Source organism: Anser cygnoides, chromosome 1 (genome assembly GCF_040182565.1).
Source record: "Anser cygnoides isolate HZ-2024a breed goose chromosome 1, Taihu_goose_T2T_genome, whole genome shotgun sequence".
Lineage (NCBI taxonomy): Eukaryota > Metazoa > Chordata > Aves > Anseriformes > Anatidae > Anser > Anser cygnoides.
The window spans coordinates 104,836,812-104,851,858 of NC_089873.1; the positions used below are offsets into that span (position 1 = coordinate 104,836,812).

Sequence of the window (15,047 nt, forward strand, 5' to 3'; positions counted from 1 at the left end):
CTGGGAAAGGTATTTTTATATAAGTCAAAAGGGTGATAATCTGAGAGCAGTGCTGTATCGTTATTTTTCAAAAGTGTTTGTCTGTTACTAAGCAAAGACATCTTAGAGAAAAGTGTGTGTTGCCAGTGTGACTTACTGCAAAACTTTGAGTTGCTTCAGCATATCATTGTCGTGCATTTTCAACTTAGGTAATGGTAAAAATAGATGATTTCATCGCCTTCTGTTTGCTTTTAGTCCTTGTGTCTCAACAGAACATTGGCCTCTCACTACATGCTTGTTTCTTCCCATAACTGCTTTGTAACAGCTCTAGCTTCTCAGCTCACTCTTTTAATATGTTCTACTGTATTCATAGTTTTACTGACACATCTGGGGAATTCTGGGAAACCCATGAGACATGAATTTCTAGTGAGAGTCCTGCCAGCAGACCATGAGCTATGAGGGATTGATTCTTCCCTGTCATTTTGATTATTACTGTCATGCTGATGTTAAGCTAATTGGCATACAATTCTCTGCTTTTTCCAAAGAGATTTGTTTAGATGCAGATCAACAGTCTTTGTCCTCCAAACTGTAGCCTCAATGCAAAAGGATCATAGGGTTTTATAGGCCCAGAGACAGAGGAGAAATCAAGGTGAGAAACTATTTTTTGACAGATATTTTGAAGTTAAGATGTACTTGTGGTCCAACTAATTGGCCTTTCATTCCCCAGGCCTTCCTGCCTTCTTCCAGACAGGTGATGTGCACATGAGATGGACAGTGGGCCTGCACAGCCCCTCTCACTGCTCTTTCTTCATTACAGGCTCACGGCCTTTGTCCTGAAGTCCTTTGCCCAGGCCCGGCCTCACATCTTCATAGATGAAAGGCACATCCAGGATGCTTTGAGGTGGCTGTCCTACAAACAGAAAGAGAATGGCTGTTTCCACAGTTCTGGGACACTCCTGAACAATGCCATGAAGGTAGCATGCCTGCCTGGTTGGCTTTTAGTTAAGCTGGCACTTGACCATAAGTCAGATGGGTGCAGCTGAGCTTCTTGAGCACCCAGGCAGATAGAGAAATCCCATGTCAATGGCAAGAAGTAATGAGACAGAGGCCATTCTGTATGATTGCCATGACAGGAAGAAGAGTCAAGGCAAACCTGCAGTATAAAAGTGGCAATGATAGCACCACATGAGCAGCAATGGGGAGGAAGAAAGCTGAAGGGTCTACAGTACAGAATAAAGTATTACCACAGCAATGGTAGAAAAAAATGAAGAGGAGAAAATATGTCACTAAACATCTACCTTTGTCTTTTCTGACAGGGTGGAGTGGACAACGAGGTCTCGCTGACGGCCTACATCACTATTGCACTGCTGGAAATTCCTCTGCCTGTAACTGTATGTGACTGCACCCTAATTTGAGTCAGTCTAGGATGACGCAGTACTGTCCAGAATTTGACCCAGACTGGAAAAAAAACACAGCTGTTGGTTCCTGTGATATAGGAATTATGTGCTGTCATGTTAGACATTTCAGAAAAATACCGTACTCTGTATGTCCCTAGACCTTATTCTGGCAGACCCCACTTCAGCATCCAGGGGAATGATGTGTAGTTAGTAAGGCACAAACCTCATCTATTCCCAGCCTTCCAAAAATTGGTTCTCTCTCCACAGCACTCAGTGGTGCGTAATGCTCTCTTCTGCCTGGAAACAGCAGCAAATGGGAAAGAAAACCACGTGTACACCAAGGCACTGCTGGCGTACGCCTTTGCTCTGGCAGGAATGGAGGAGAAGCGGAAGGCGTTGCTTGGCTCACTTGAAAAGGAAGCAGTGAAAAAGGGTGAGCGTTCCTGGTGGGATGTTGCTTTCTTCCAGCCCACAGACCTTATCTTTTCCTTTGATAAAATGGCTTTTGTTGGTGGGGCAGTGGGTGCAGGAAATGGCTTGTGTGGGTGGGGAAAAGTGTAGGGAGAGGAAACACTTGTGCAAGGTGGTTGCATTTTTGACAGCTCCCTCTCAGTGTCCAGTCCTACTTCTCTGCTCTGAGGGGATTCCTCAGGAGGCACTGCACACCACACCATCGGTGCTCAGCAAAAGCATGACTCTGCTAGCATCTCACCTCGGTCTGCTCTTCTTGTAACGAACCACTGCTTAGTAAAGGCTTAGCAATGTTTATGGCCACTCCTTCCTCCCAGCGGATGTGCTCGACACAGAACAAAGTACAGAGGATGATAAACCAGGGAAGAGAGAGATGTGCTGAGACAGAAGACAAACATACGGGTCATTTCAGAGGTGCTAGCGTAAGCTAAGTGTCTTGCAGGAAACCGCATAAAAACTCAGAACTGTTCTGGTAAAGTCAGCCTGAACAGTCAGTTTGCCCAAGCGTTGTCTGTCAGGGTGGTGGAGGAAGCGTCATCAGCACCTTCTGCCTTCTGCACCTGTGGGTGGCTCTCAAGCCCTGCTCTCATTTTCCCTCACGGAGCTTGTTACTTGTCCCACCCAGGCATCTCTACTCAAAATGGGACGGTGTCCCAGCCTAGTGCTCTATGTAGATCTCTGCTCGTTGAGGTGTTCAAGCCCTTAAATGCCTCCACGAGCATGGAGTTTAAGTAGAAGTGGTATCCTGGCGCGAAGACAGGGCCTCAGCACTCCGAGACTAGTTGTAAACATGCAACGAGTGAGGCGCTATTTCACCCTTCCTGTTTCATCCTGTAGTTGCATGCTGGGGGCTTTGTCCTCACCGCAGCACCAACAGGGTCAGTAACTCCTTTTGTGCAAGTAACTATTCCTTGTTGTCTTCTTTGCCCGCTCCCTGCCTCCTGTGAAGATGGGTCTGTTCACTGGCAGCGGCCTGGGAAAGAGATGGTGGCTGATCTCCCCTACTATCACTACCGAGCTCCCTCTGCTGAAGTGGAGATGACGGCCTATGTGCTCCTTGCTCACCTCACCACACAGCCGGCACCTTCCCAGGAGGAGCTGTCGTTTGCATCTCTTATTGCGAAGTGGATCAGCGGTCAGCAGAATCCCAATGGAGGCTTCTCCTCCACCCAGGTGAGCAACTTCCCTCCCCTGACCTCACACATCAATGTCAGGAGATTGTCAGAGTGTCAGAGAGCAAGGTAGGAGCACAGTAAGGTTTGCCCAGGCAGGAACTGTACCCCTGCAGTCTAGCCCCATAGCATCTGCCGCAGCTACCAAATTCCCCAAAGGCTGGAGGCCAATATATATGTCAAGTAGCACTGGGAGTGACTGGTATTTGGATTCATGACCTGGCTTTCTTGACAAAGAGGGACAGAACGGCAGTGGCCTGAGTGACAATGCAATTTGGAGCCCCCACCACAGTTTGCGTGTGCGCATGCAGGTGCTGCTTCCCCTGTGGAGAATGGAGTTGAAGGCTCCGCAGAGCTCCACGACAGGGAGTTGAGGGACGCGCAAGTGCTGTGCAGAGGACACAGCGAGAGAATGTAAAAACTCACCTTTTCCATCTCTCCTTACTTGAGACTGGAGAAAGTGGAGAACGGAGGAGTGGGTGCCCACCGCCAGCAAAGGGCAGGCTCTGGGAGGACGGGTTGTGGAACGGCTGACTGGGCTAACCCGGCCCTGGGTGCCGGGACCTGTCTCTTGCAGGACACAGTGGTGGCTCTGCAAGCCCTGTCTGTGTACGGGGCTGTCACCTATGCCAAGAGTGGAGCAGCTTCCCAAGTGACCCTGAGATCTGGAGGGGACTTCCAGCAGGACTTCCAAGTGGACCCCTCAAACCGGCTGCTGCTCCAGCGCGTGCCCCTGCCCCAGGTGCCAGGGGAGTACAGCGCAGAGGTGTCTGGTGAAGGATGCGTCTACCTGCAGGTGAGGGCGATGGAGGCAGATGCTGTCCCGGGAGGGGAGCCCCTTCCCCGGCAGGAGCCAGGGAGAGGACAGGAAGGACAAGGGAGAGGGGAGGAGTGTGGGGGAAGGCTCTGGCAGAGGAGAAAAGTGTTGGTGTGCGGGGGAGGGAGAGCGGGAGGGACAGAGCTGCGTGTGAGGGAGCTGTGAGAACGGAGAAGTGGGAGGGCTGGGCCCGGAGACGATGGTCTCTCTCCTGGATTGTGCACGCACACACACGCTCACACAGAGCTGCTGGCTCTCCCCCAGACGAGCCTGAGGTACAACGTGCAGCCCACGCAGGAGAACGCGCCCTTCACGCTCCATGTGTACACCACCCCAGAGACATGTGAGGACTCCCGGACTCCCAAGGTCTTTGACATAGGCATAAACGTCAGGTAAGTCCGTGCTTGGTCTGAGCCTTCCTGAGAAGCCATGGGAGCTGGAGGAGCCTTGGTGGTCCAGGGTGAGCCAGTCTGGGTGGGGCAGGGCAGCCCCCCGCAAGGTGGGCCAGAAGCAGCTGGGCTGGGAGGAGAGGCTGTGGAGGAAGGGGGCGTCCTGCAGGGGTGAAGCTGTGTGGGGAGCCCAGGGCTGCAGGAGTGGGGGGTGGGCTGGAGAAGAAGGTGTTGGGCTGCCTGAAAGCGGTGGGATGTCAGGCGTTAGGGAAGAAGTGGAAGTGCCCCCAGCTTTGACATGAGGCGCTCTCAATGTTTGCTGCTTGGTTCCTCAGTTACACAGGCGAGCGCAACGTCTCCAACATGGTGATTGTTGATGTGAAAATGCTGTCGGGATTCATCCCTGTCAAGTCCTCAGTAAGAAAGGTAGGAGCCCATGTGAATTATTTCTCCAAGGATATCTGCCCCTAATCCATTCCCTTTTTTAAAGGAGTGCCTAGTTCTTCTCCTGGTATCTTTTCCAATGTTAGCCCTGCCTCATTTTTCCCCTGGTTCTTTTACCCGTCTCCTGTCTACAGGTCTCCTGTGGTGCACAAGGGATTCCAGCATTCAGTTATCACTGAGTTCTGATACCCTGCTAAAAACATTGTCTTTATGTACCACCTTCAAAAGTAGTATTGCTTTCTTGTTCCTTTTGCAAATCTTACCTTGTGGCTTATAGTTTGTCCTGTAACAGTTCATTTGTTAGATTACCTTTTGAGAGGTTTATCAAGTGCATGGCATAGAAAATATTAGAGATTATGAGATGACACTGCAGAACTAGCAAGCCTGAAATAATGTGTTATCATTGCATTTTTCCATTGCTGTGTTTGGACCAGTGATCTGTCTCTGCTGAAGCCAGGCAGTACTTCATTTGCCAGACTGGTGAAGGGAAGACCTTGGCCCTACCAAGGAGGCACTAAGTTCCATGCTGCAGACTTAGTTGGTTCCCTCGTTCCCCATAGTATTTTATTCCCTTAGCGTCCCATCCATAGGCCTGTGGAAATGGCACAGGGAGACTACTCTCAACTCAGTAAAATTTTGGTCTTCTTTCTTCAGCTGCAACACCACATAGCTATTGAACGTACGGAGTTGAGTACCAACCATGTTTTAGTGTATCTGGAAAAGGTGAGTGTCCATCTGGGGCTAGAATGGGTCAGAGAAACACAAGCATGGGGACATTTGGCCACTCAGGGCAAAAGACATGGACCTCAAAACTACCATGGGTCTGACAAAAGTAGGAATGAATTTCATACTGACTTTTGCCCACCTTTCAAGATTTACTGGTACCTTCCTCCCAGCCCTCAGCAGGTTTTCTCTCCGTGCCTGCACACAGATCAGCCCACACCTGCCCACCAGCCACCAGCTCCCCCAGTGTGGGGAAAGGCCCCAGGGTTTCCCCTTGCCCCTCAGCCACGCCACGCACACCCCCAGGGCCCAGGGCACTGGTGGCAGGGGGAGCACTAGTGGAAGGAGGCCAGCGAGGAGACACCGGGAGAGACCAAGGCAGATGCAGAGGCACCCCTAAACCTCCACTGCTTCCCTTCTCCAGCTGAACCACGAGACCTTGAGCTTTTCCTTCACGGTGGAGCGGGACATCCCTGTGCAGGGCCTGAAGCCAGCTCAGGTGAAGGTCTATGACTACTACGAGACAGGTAAGTGCGGGTCTGGGGGTGCCCCTGGGAACGAGTACGGGGAGTTGGATATGTGGAGGTGCATGGGAGCTCTGGGGACCCACAGCTGCCCCTGGCACCCATCCCTATGCCAGCCAACAGCCCTGCTCTCTCCTTCCCCTTCTGTTTTCCAGATGAGTTTGCCACACAGGAGTACAGCGCTCCCTGCACCACAGGTAGGGTACATAGGAACAAATGACATGTTCTAGTATGGCCAATTGCAGGTTCTTTTGAATGAACATCTTTGCAAACCAGGGGTATCCTCAGCCTAGATATAGTCTCTGGGCATGTCTTCACTATGCCTGTAGCAGTCTTGTGACATACCTTAGTACAGAGAAGGAATGCAATACTGGCTACCCCATGTCCTGTGTAAGCCTTTCCTTTTTGTTCACTGAGGCTCAATCCCAATGTTATTGCCTTAATTTACACAGAGGCACTTGTATTTTCCTCTGTGTATGTCATGTTGAAGAATTGCCTCCCAGCTGTCTTGGGGAGATGGTGATGCTATTGACATGTCTTCAGTGGGGACCTGTCAAACTGCCCTGGTGGTTTTTTGTTTGTTTGTTTGTTTGTTTTTTGTTTTGGTTTTTTTTTCCCATTCTTTGGGAAATCCAGGTGCTGAGAGAGAACATGTACTGGGGTAGCACATGCTTTCTAAGGCAGATATCTCTGCCTCCCCTTCCATCTCTGTAGCAAGGATTTCTTGAACATGTCCAGCCATTCCCAATCCATCTGCAACTCAGAATTTTAGGTGACATAGGTTCCTAGGATTTAACTGGGCTTGAACTCACATGGCATGAAAGAAGGGGCCACCAGAACGCAGGGAAGATGTCCGGGGCTCTGGATACTGCTTCCTCAGGAACCATCTCTCATTCTGTCATTTCCACACCTCCAGACAAAGCTGAACAGGGAAACGCTTGAAGAACACATCTTGTGTGAGCCCTGCTGGATCAGCTCACATGTCTGTGCCTCTAGAGGATCTTCTCGTTAAGGTGGCCTACTGAAACGTTACATAAGGACACCTGAACACCAAAAAAAGAAGTGACAGTATAAATAAATTAAGTCTTGATTCTCCAAAGGTGCCTCTGGCCTTATTTTTTGTTAGTGTGCCTTTTCACTCTTCCCATCAGCAGCTCAGACTGTGAAGTGCTCTGAGATTTAGATAAAGAGCCATCCATTGCAAGAAAGTGTTTGGCAAGTCTTCGGGAATACCAGGAGACAGACATTTTTTGGCAGTGGGGAGGTTTGTCATCATACTTGCCAGTTCTCTAGGAGGAAAGGGAATTCTGCCTGGTCCACTATGCCCTGGAAACTTGGCTCCCTGCTTGTAAATGTGGGTGTTTTCTGCAAGATAGTTCTTGGACATAAACCTCTCTTCATATAACTCCCACAATTCCGTGGTGAAATCACTGCTGTGCAGCAGATGGGCTGTAGAACCTGTCCAAACTGATTTTTCAGAACAGCTAGAAGTGAAGGGAGGATCTGTGAAAGGAAACCTTTCCCATGAAGACATTGTCTGTTTGTTTCCAAACAGCTGAAGTGAAATCAGAGAGGGACTGGGAACTTAACATCATCATCCAGAATTTCAAACAAGATCTACCTTCTAAGCCAAAACTGTTGCATTTTTTTATGAAAACTTTATCTTATTCCCCTTAGAGGAGGCCTGGAGGTCTATTATATTCTTTTGAGTAATTTTAGTACAGTTTTCATTTTCTCCCCTTTGACAAGTTGCTGATCTTGCTGACCCTAGCTGACCTAGCCTGATGTATTACATGGAGTTAACAGTAGTTTAGAAGGTGTGATGGCCCAAGGAAGCACGACAGAGTGTTTTAGTAGAAGCTTTTATTTAACCAAATAACTGTGCTCTTTTGTCTAATGCTTATGTATCAACATTACTGTACCTATAAACTCTGAATAGGTATAGCAACGAAAGTTTGAGTGGAACTTTTTCTTATAGTTGGCCAGATTGTATGGGATGATTACCAAATTGCTTGTCTGATACCCGAGTTTCCATCATCTGGGTATGTCCTTCAGAAACAAAACAAATCAACCAGAGTGCTAGTATGTTTCTAACTTTTTCCTAACTAGGCTTACAGCTAGGCTCACAATTAGGCTTAGTGTGTTCCACAGAATTCAGATGAGAGGCCCTGGATCCCTCTCTGGTAGTTTGGGTTAAACTTTTTTGCATGTTAGTTACACAAATTACCACATACTCTCTAGGCTCCCAAGGGTCTCTCCCAAGGATGCAGTAGAGATCAGCGCTAGCTCACTAGGTCATATGGCATGTGGTGTATTTTGTTTGAATTGCTCTGTGTGCAGAAGTGCCTTTGAACCTTCCAATGATAGCTTAAGCAAACACATCTGTAGGGGTCCCTCATGCAGCTTCTTTCATATGCACAGACCCAGGTTGTCAATACTATGTCACAGATTAAGCAAATAACTTATATTTATTTTAATGTTGCTTAAGCTCTTTGAGTTGTCATTATCCATGTGGGTGTCTGAAGACCCTCTTTCCCTTCTATGAGCTAAAACTCATCATTTTGTGAGGAAAGCAGTTCGCTCTGGCACTTTTTTTTTTTTTTTTTTTTTTTTTTATAGTTGCCCCCCTGCTTTGGGATTATTAGAGACAGTATTGGAGGTACACAGTCCCAGCTGAGACGTAGTTAAGGGCAAGCAGGTTCAAAAGTGCCAGGTGTGCAAACTTGTGCATACAGACATAGGTTTGCAAATACAGACCCTCATTTACAGCAACCTGTAGATAGATGTCAACAGCTCCTTTAGTTTCATTTGCTTTTTGGCAAGTAGTTTGCCATGGTTATGCTGCTGCATCTTTTCTGCCTCAAATGAAACAAAGTGATCATCATGACAATTTAGTTTAAAAATCTGTAAAATCTCTGGAATATGTTCCATTCACAGAATTTGGATAATGGTTTTCTACCATAGAAAGAGTTAACACAATATTTTGCTGCTGCCAGGTTAAATTAGACAACGCCTAATTGGTGCCCATGAGTAGCCACATCACTTATCATCTGGCTGGAGTTCCCCACCTAGCCCACATCTGTAAAGTAGTTTAACATCCCTCTGCTTGACTAGGATGTGAATTGTCAGTCACATGTTTGCAGGCCCTCCATGGCATATGACACAAGAAACTTTATCAACGCTACTGTAGGAAAGCACAAGAATATCTGAATATTCCATTTCTACCCCCATGGAGCACGCTTTACGTGCTTCAAAGGCAAATTGCAACGGTCTAAAATCAAAACAGTTTCATTCAGAAATCAAAAATTATGTTGCTTTGAGCACCTGGAAAATAAATTATGGTAGGAAATGAAATGGTTTTACTATTTCTAAATCAAATAAAAATGGAATTAGTATTCATGCTCAATTAGAAATTTTGCTCAGCATTCTCTGAAGCCTGTTGATTTCATAGGCTTCTCTGAATATGAGGTGTCAAAAAGGTCTTGGGTGAGTAAACACCAATCACCAAGAGATAACGTGAAATAATATTAATATTTAGCAAAATAGCTGAAGAACTTTATTTGTTTTCAGTACCATTGTCTGGATAGGCGCACTAAGAGAAAATTGGATGCAACAACTATCTGTGCATACTTTGGATATACAAGCCATGATATCTAGCAATAAGCATTTAATGAGAATAAACAGTCACAACCTGGAGACACCTTAATATAAGAGGATTAGGGACAGTTTCACCAAAGCAGCTCTATGATTTAAATAAACATGCTATTTATACTAGACTCAGATAGTTAGGGTACTGGTAAATGCTATTAGCTTCTAGGCCATGCTGCTTGCCAAGACAGTGTTTACTCATAACTCCCTGGGAACCTTCAAGAAGCAGCAGGTACAACACATGGAAGTTTCCACAAGAAGGCCCAAGCTTCATCTGGAGAACAGGCTATTATTATAAGTTATCAGCTGAAAGCACAATACATGCATATATCCCTCTGGCCCTCCACTGCCACAACACCCCTTGCATGTTCTAAGCTTCACATTTAACTTAGAAGAGGGCAGACTGTTAGTCTACTCCCACACCTCTAAGAATAAGAAACAATCCTGGAAGGAGTGGCTCCTGGGCACATTATTTTGTGTAACGTTAGTTGATCATCTGGACTGCCTCCAGGTAAGAGACATGGATAGGCACCTACAGAGGGCAATTCAATCAAGTCATGGTTTCTAAGCCAGGGAAGAGAAATTTCTCTCAAGAAGTACCTGTCCTTCTCCATTGTTTAGACAGAATCTCAGCTAACACGTTTGGAGTAAACATCTCGGAGAGAGCTACATTAGAAAAGCTGACCCTGACTTAAATCATCTTCTATCTTTGTAACTGTCAGCCTTACAGTTCTGCACACAGGCATGGAAGCATGGCTGGGTGGGATGCTCTTCAACCTAAGAAGCCAGAGAGATTAAAGCTGTGACTGGAGATTGAGCAGCAAGAAACAGAACTGGGAATAAGCTGTTCAAAAATCATTGGTCAGTACAGTTAATTTGTTTGTAAAGTTCATTTTTCATTCCTTGCAGGCACTGTCCAAATGTCAGTCTATTCTCTCTGTAGATGGTGGTGACACTGAGGCAGGTGGGGTCTAGCAGCTTGGAGTATTCCTCACGCGTTGCCCTGATCTACTTCCTCTGCAAGGACGAGAGAAAATGGAAGGGGACAGGAGTTAGAGAGAGATGCTAGTTCCCTCTCTCAAGTGGAGAGAAAGACAGAGCAAGATGTATCATGCTGCAATGTGCCACCAGCATGTAAGGCTTTGCCACATACAATTGCTAAGCAGGCTGGGGTGCCACACCGTACAGCTATGCTCCCGCCACGAAAAATGTCATGGCTGTGTGTACAGGTGTGGGTTTGTCACTAGGGCAGTTTTCTCTCACCATACGAGGGAGGAAAACCCAAGTTCTTAAAATGGACAAACCATTTCAATAGTAAGGGCTGTGCAGGATTCCTCCTCGATGAGGACTTCTTGCTGCACGTATGGCTGTATACCCAGAGTAGGAAATGAGGAGCTACGAGCAGCACCATATTACAGCTTTATTGAAAAGGTATACCATGCTTGGGCAGGAGGTTCTGGAGCATGGTACGGTATCACGGAAGGTCAGACCATGACATGCTGCTGTATGGGATATATATGCTGGTGACATTGATTTGTTCTATTGATTTAGACAGCGCACTTCTGGGAAGCAGAGTGCCAGGTGGTTTGGAAGAGCCAAGTCCCATGATCAGCAAGATCCCATAGCTACACTAGCAGGAGCATTCAGGAAGGTCCAGCAGATACCCTGATGCCAAGACAACAAAAATGATGTACGAAACTCGAGCTCAAAGAAGAAGGATGTGGGGCACCAACCGGACAATAACCTTCAGTCAAGCCAGAAGGACCTGACTGTGAGAATTCAAGGAGAGTCAGTTTTCAGTGAGACAACACCACTGTGCCTCCTGTGTTCACAGTTTTGCATCCAAAATTTGTGCGTATGCACTGGGAAAATCTCATTCAAAATAACTGTCAGACACAGATAAGCACTGACTGGAAAACCTCATGCACGGTGAGGAAGATTTAGAAAACTCTGAAGAAGAGAAGAGCTCTCCATACCCTACCTGTGGTGCAGGGAGCGCTGTACTCCTGTGTGGCAAACTCATCTGGAAAACAAGGGGAAGGAGAGAGCAGGGCTGTTGGCTGGCATAGGGATGGGTGCCAGGGGCAGCTGTGGGTCCCCAGAGCTCCCATGCACCTCCACATATCCAACTCCCCGTACTCGTTCCCAGGGGCACCCCCAGACCCGTCTCTACCTGTCTCGTAGTAGTCATAGACCTTCACCTGAGCTGGCTTCAGGCCCTGCACAGGGATGTCCCGCTCCACCGTGAAGGAAAAGCTCAAGGTCTCATAGTTCAGCTGGGGAAGGGAAGCAGGCGAGGTTTAGGGGTGCCTCTGCATCTGCCTTGGTCTCTCCCGGTGTCTCCTCGCTGGCCTCCTTCCACTAGTGCTCCCCCTGCCACCAGTGCCCTGGGCCCTGGGGGTGTGTGTGGCCTGGCTGAGGGGCAAGGGGAAACCCTGAGGTCTTTCCCCACACTGGGGGAGCCGGTGGCTGGTGGGCAGGTGTGGGCTGATCTGTGTGCAGGCACGGAGAGAAAACCTGCTGAGGGCTGGGATGGGGTAGTCATCCATGCGAGAGAGACGAGGAGACTGGCAAACAGGTTTGTGTTTCATGGTTACAAGGCTCGCGGTGCTTAATATTCCACTACTTCTTTGTCCTTGGTATTGCCAATGTAATTCAGAGCTCCACCGTGTGTCCCTCTGCAACCCTGAGTTTGTCCTTACCTTCTCTACATACACCAGAACGTGGTTTGAGCTGACTTCTGTTCGTTGGATTTGGAAAGGCTGGATGCTTGAGAGCTGGAAAGAGAAGACAAGGAAGAGGTTACAGACCTGAAGGGATGTCACTCCTCCTTCAACTCACTGAACCTTCTTCCAATCACGAAACTTTTAGCAGGTAGAGGCTGAGAAGTAATGCATGGGGAACATACGTCCTATAGGAATCAGCAAATACTCGTGTAGAGCCCCTCACAGTAAGTCTTATCTCAGTTCTGACCATCTCATGCTGTTGCACTTCCTTGACAAAAAAAAAAAAAAAAAAAAGAGTAAAAAAGGTAATGAGGGAATGGCATTTTCACAGCTATTGAAAATCTTTTGAGGCTCCTGAATACTTGAAATTGGACCTGATCGTATCTTCCCAAATCTCAGGCTTAGGTCCACACAATACATTAATGCAAGCTACCTAAAGTGGTACGGGTGTGAGAAGGGGCTGCTTCTACTGGAATCCCTCGTGCACCACGGGAGATCTGGAGACAGGAGATGGATAGAAGAACCAGGGGAAAAGTGAGGCAGGGCTAACATTGGAAAAGATACCAGGAAAAGAACTAGGCACTCCTTTAAAAAAGGGAATGGATTAGGGGCAGATATCCTTGGAGAAATAATTCACATGGGCTCCTACCTTTCTTACTGAGGACTTGACAGGGATGAATCCGGACAGCATTTTCACATCAACAATCACCATGTTGGAGACGTTGCGCTCGCCTGTGTAACTGAGGAACCAAGCAGCAAACATTGAGAGCGCCTCATGTCAAAGCTGGGGGCACTTCCACTTCTTCCCTAACGCCTGACATCCCACCGCTTTCAGGCAGCCCAACACCTTCTTCTCCAGCCCACCCCCCACTCCTGCAGCCCTGGGCTCCCCACACAGCTTCACCCCTGCAGGACGCCCCCTTCCTCCACAGCCTCTCCTCCCAGCCCAGCTGCTTCTGGCCCACCTTGCGGGGGGCTGCCCTGCCCCACCCAGACTGGCTCACCCTGGACCACCAAGGCTCCTCCAGCTCCCATGGCTTCTCAGGAAGGCTCAGACCAAGCACGGACTTACCTGACGTTTATGCCTATGTCAAAGACCTTGGGAGTCCGGGAGTCCTCACATGTCTCTGGGGTGGTGTACACATGGAGCGTGAAGGGCGCGTTCTCCTGCGTGGGCTGCACGTTGTACCTCAGGCTCGTCTGGGGGAGAGCCAGCAGCTCTGTGTGAGCGTGTGTGTGCGTGCACAACCCAGGAGAGAGACCATCGTCTCCGGGCCCAGCCCTCCCACTTCTCCATTCTCACAGCTCCCTCACACGCAGCTCTGTCCCTCCCGCTCTCCCTCCCCTGCACACCAACACTTTTCTCCTCTGCCAGAGCCTTCCCCCACACTCCTCCCCTCTCCCTTGTCCTTCCTGTCCTCTCCCTGGCTCCTGCCGGGGAAGGGGCTCCCCTCCCGGGACAGCATCTGCCTCCATCGCCCTCACCTGCAGGTAGACGCATCCTTCACCAGACACCTCTGCGCTGTACTCCCCTGGCACCTGGGGCAGGGGCACGCGCTGGAGCAGCAGCCGGTTTGAGGGGTCCACTTGGAAGTCCTGCTGGAAGTCCCCTCCAGATCTCAGGGTCACTTGGGAAGCTGCTCCACTCTTGGCATAGGTGACAGCCCCGTACACAGACAGGGCTTGCAGAGCCACCACTGTGCCCTGCAAGAGACAGGTCCCGGCACCCAGGGCCGGGTTAGCCCAGTCAGCCGTTCCACAACCCGTCCTCCCAGAGCCTGCCCTTTGCTGGCGGTGGGCACCTGCTCCTCCATTCTCCACTTTCTCCAGTCTCAAGTAAGGAGAGATGGAAAAGGTGAGTTTTTACATGCTTTTCTCTCGCTGTGTCCTCTGCACAGCACTTGCGCGTCCCTCAACTCCCTGTCGTGGAGCTCTGCGGAGCCTTCAACTCCATTCTCCACAGGGGAAGCAGCACCTGCATGCGCACACGCAAACTGTGGTGGGGGCTCCAAATTGCATTGTCACTCAGGCCACTGCCGTTCTGTCCCTCTTTGTCAAGAAAGCCAGGTCATGAATCCAAATACCAGTCAATCCCAGTGGTTCTACTTGACATATATATTGGCCTCCAGCCTTTGGGGAATTTGGTAGCTGCGGCAGATGCTACGGGGCTAGACTGCAGGGGTACAGTTCCTGCCTGGGCAAACCTTACTGTGCTCCTACCTTGCTCTCTGACACTCTGACAATCTCCTGACATTGATGTGTGAGGTCAGGGGAGGGAAGTTGCTCACCTGGGTGGAGGAGAAGCCTCCATTGGGATTCTGCTGACCGCTGATCCACTTCGCAATAAGAGATGCAAACGACAGCTCCTCCTGGGAAGGTGCCGGCTGTGTGGTGAGGTGAGCAAGGAGCACATAGGCCGTCATCTCCACTTCAGCAGAGGGAGCTCGGTAGTGATAATAGGGGAGATCAGCCACCATCTCTTTCCCAGGCCGCTGCCAGTGAACAGACCCATCTTCACAGGAGGCAGGGAGCGGGCAAAGAAGACAACAAGGAATAGTTACTTGCACAGAAGGAGTTACTGACCCTGTTGGTGCTGCGGTGAGGACAAAGCCCCCAGCATGCAACTACAGGATGAAACAGGAAGGGTGAAATAGCGCCTCACTTGTTGCATGTTTACAACTAGTCTCGGAGTGCTGAGGCCCTGTCTTCGCGCCAGGATACCACTTCCACTTAAACTCCACGCTCATGGAGGCATTT

At 49.1% G+C, this 15,047-nt stretch overlaps 2 protein-coding genes across 4 annotated transcripts in view; one reads left to right on the plus strand and one right to left on the minus strand.

The window, feature by feature from the left end:
• The window catches only part of A2M (alpha-2-macroglobulin), a 32,977-nt gene extending 25,962 nt beyond the window's left edge, over positions 1-7,015 (plus strand). For all 3 annotated transcript variants that reach the window (XM_048052978.2, XM_048052976.2, XM_048052977.2), the window contains 11 exons: positions 797-953; positions 1,296-1,370; positions 1,644-1,809; positions 2,797-3,020; positions 3,597-3,815; positions 4,101-4,228; positions 4,561-4,651; positions 5,324-5,392; positions 5,817-5,919; positions 6,072-6,113; positions 6,833-7,015. In XM_048052978.2, the coding sequence (XP_047908935.2) occupies positions 797-953; positions 1,296-1,370; positions 1,644-1,809; positions 2,797-3,020; positions 3,597-3,815; positions 4,101-4,228; positions 4,561-4,651; positions 5,324-5,392; positions 5,817-5,919; positions 6,072-6,113; positions 6,833-6,858 (1,300 nt within the window). In that variant the 3' untranslated portion in view covers positions 6,859-7,015. The remainder of the gene's footprint in view (positions 1-796; positions 954-1,295; positions 1,371-1,643; positions 1,810-2,796; positions 3,021-3,596; positions 3,816-4,100; positions 4,229-4,560; positions 4,652-5,323; positions 5,393-5,816; positions 5,920-6,071; positions 6,114-6,832) is intronic.
• A 1,213-nt stretch (positions 7,016-8,228) lies between these two features.
• LOC106048077 (alpha-2-macroglobulin-like) overlaps positions 8,229-15,047 on the minus strand; it is a 41,385-nt gene continuing 34,566 nt past the window's right edge. The window contains exons 29-36 of the mRNA XM_067005523.1: positions 14,579-14,802; positions 13,776-13,994; positions 13,363-13,490; positions 12,940-13,030; positions 12,267-12,341; positions 11,738-11,840; positions 11,546-11,587; positions 8,229-10,581 (exon numbers count right to left, since the gene is read on the minus strand). Coding sequence (XP_066861624.1) covers positions 10,556-10,581; positions 11,546-11,587; positions 11,738-11,840; positions 12,267-12,341; positions 12,940-13,030; positions 13,363-13,490; positions 13,776-13,994; positions 14,579-14,802 — 908 coding nt within the window. The 3' untranslated portion in view covers positions 8,229-10,555. The remainder of the gene's footprint in view (positions 10,582-11,545; positions 11,588-11,737; positions 11,841-12,266; positions 12,342-12,939; positions 13,031-13,362; positions 13,491-13,775; positions 13,995-14,578; positions 14,803-15,047) is intronic.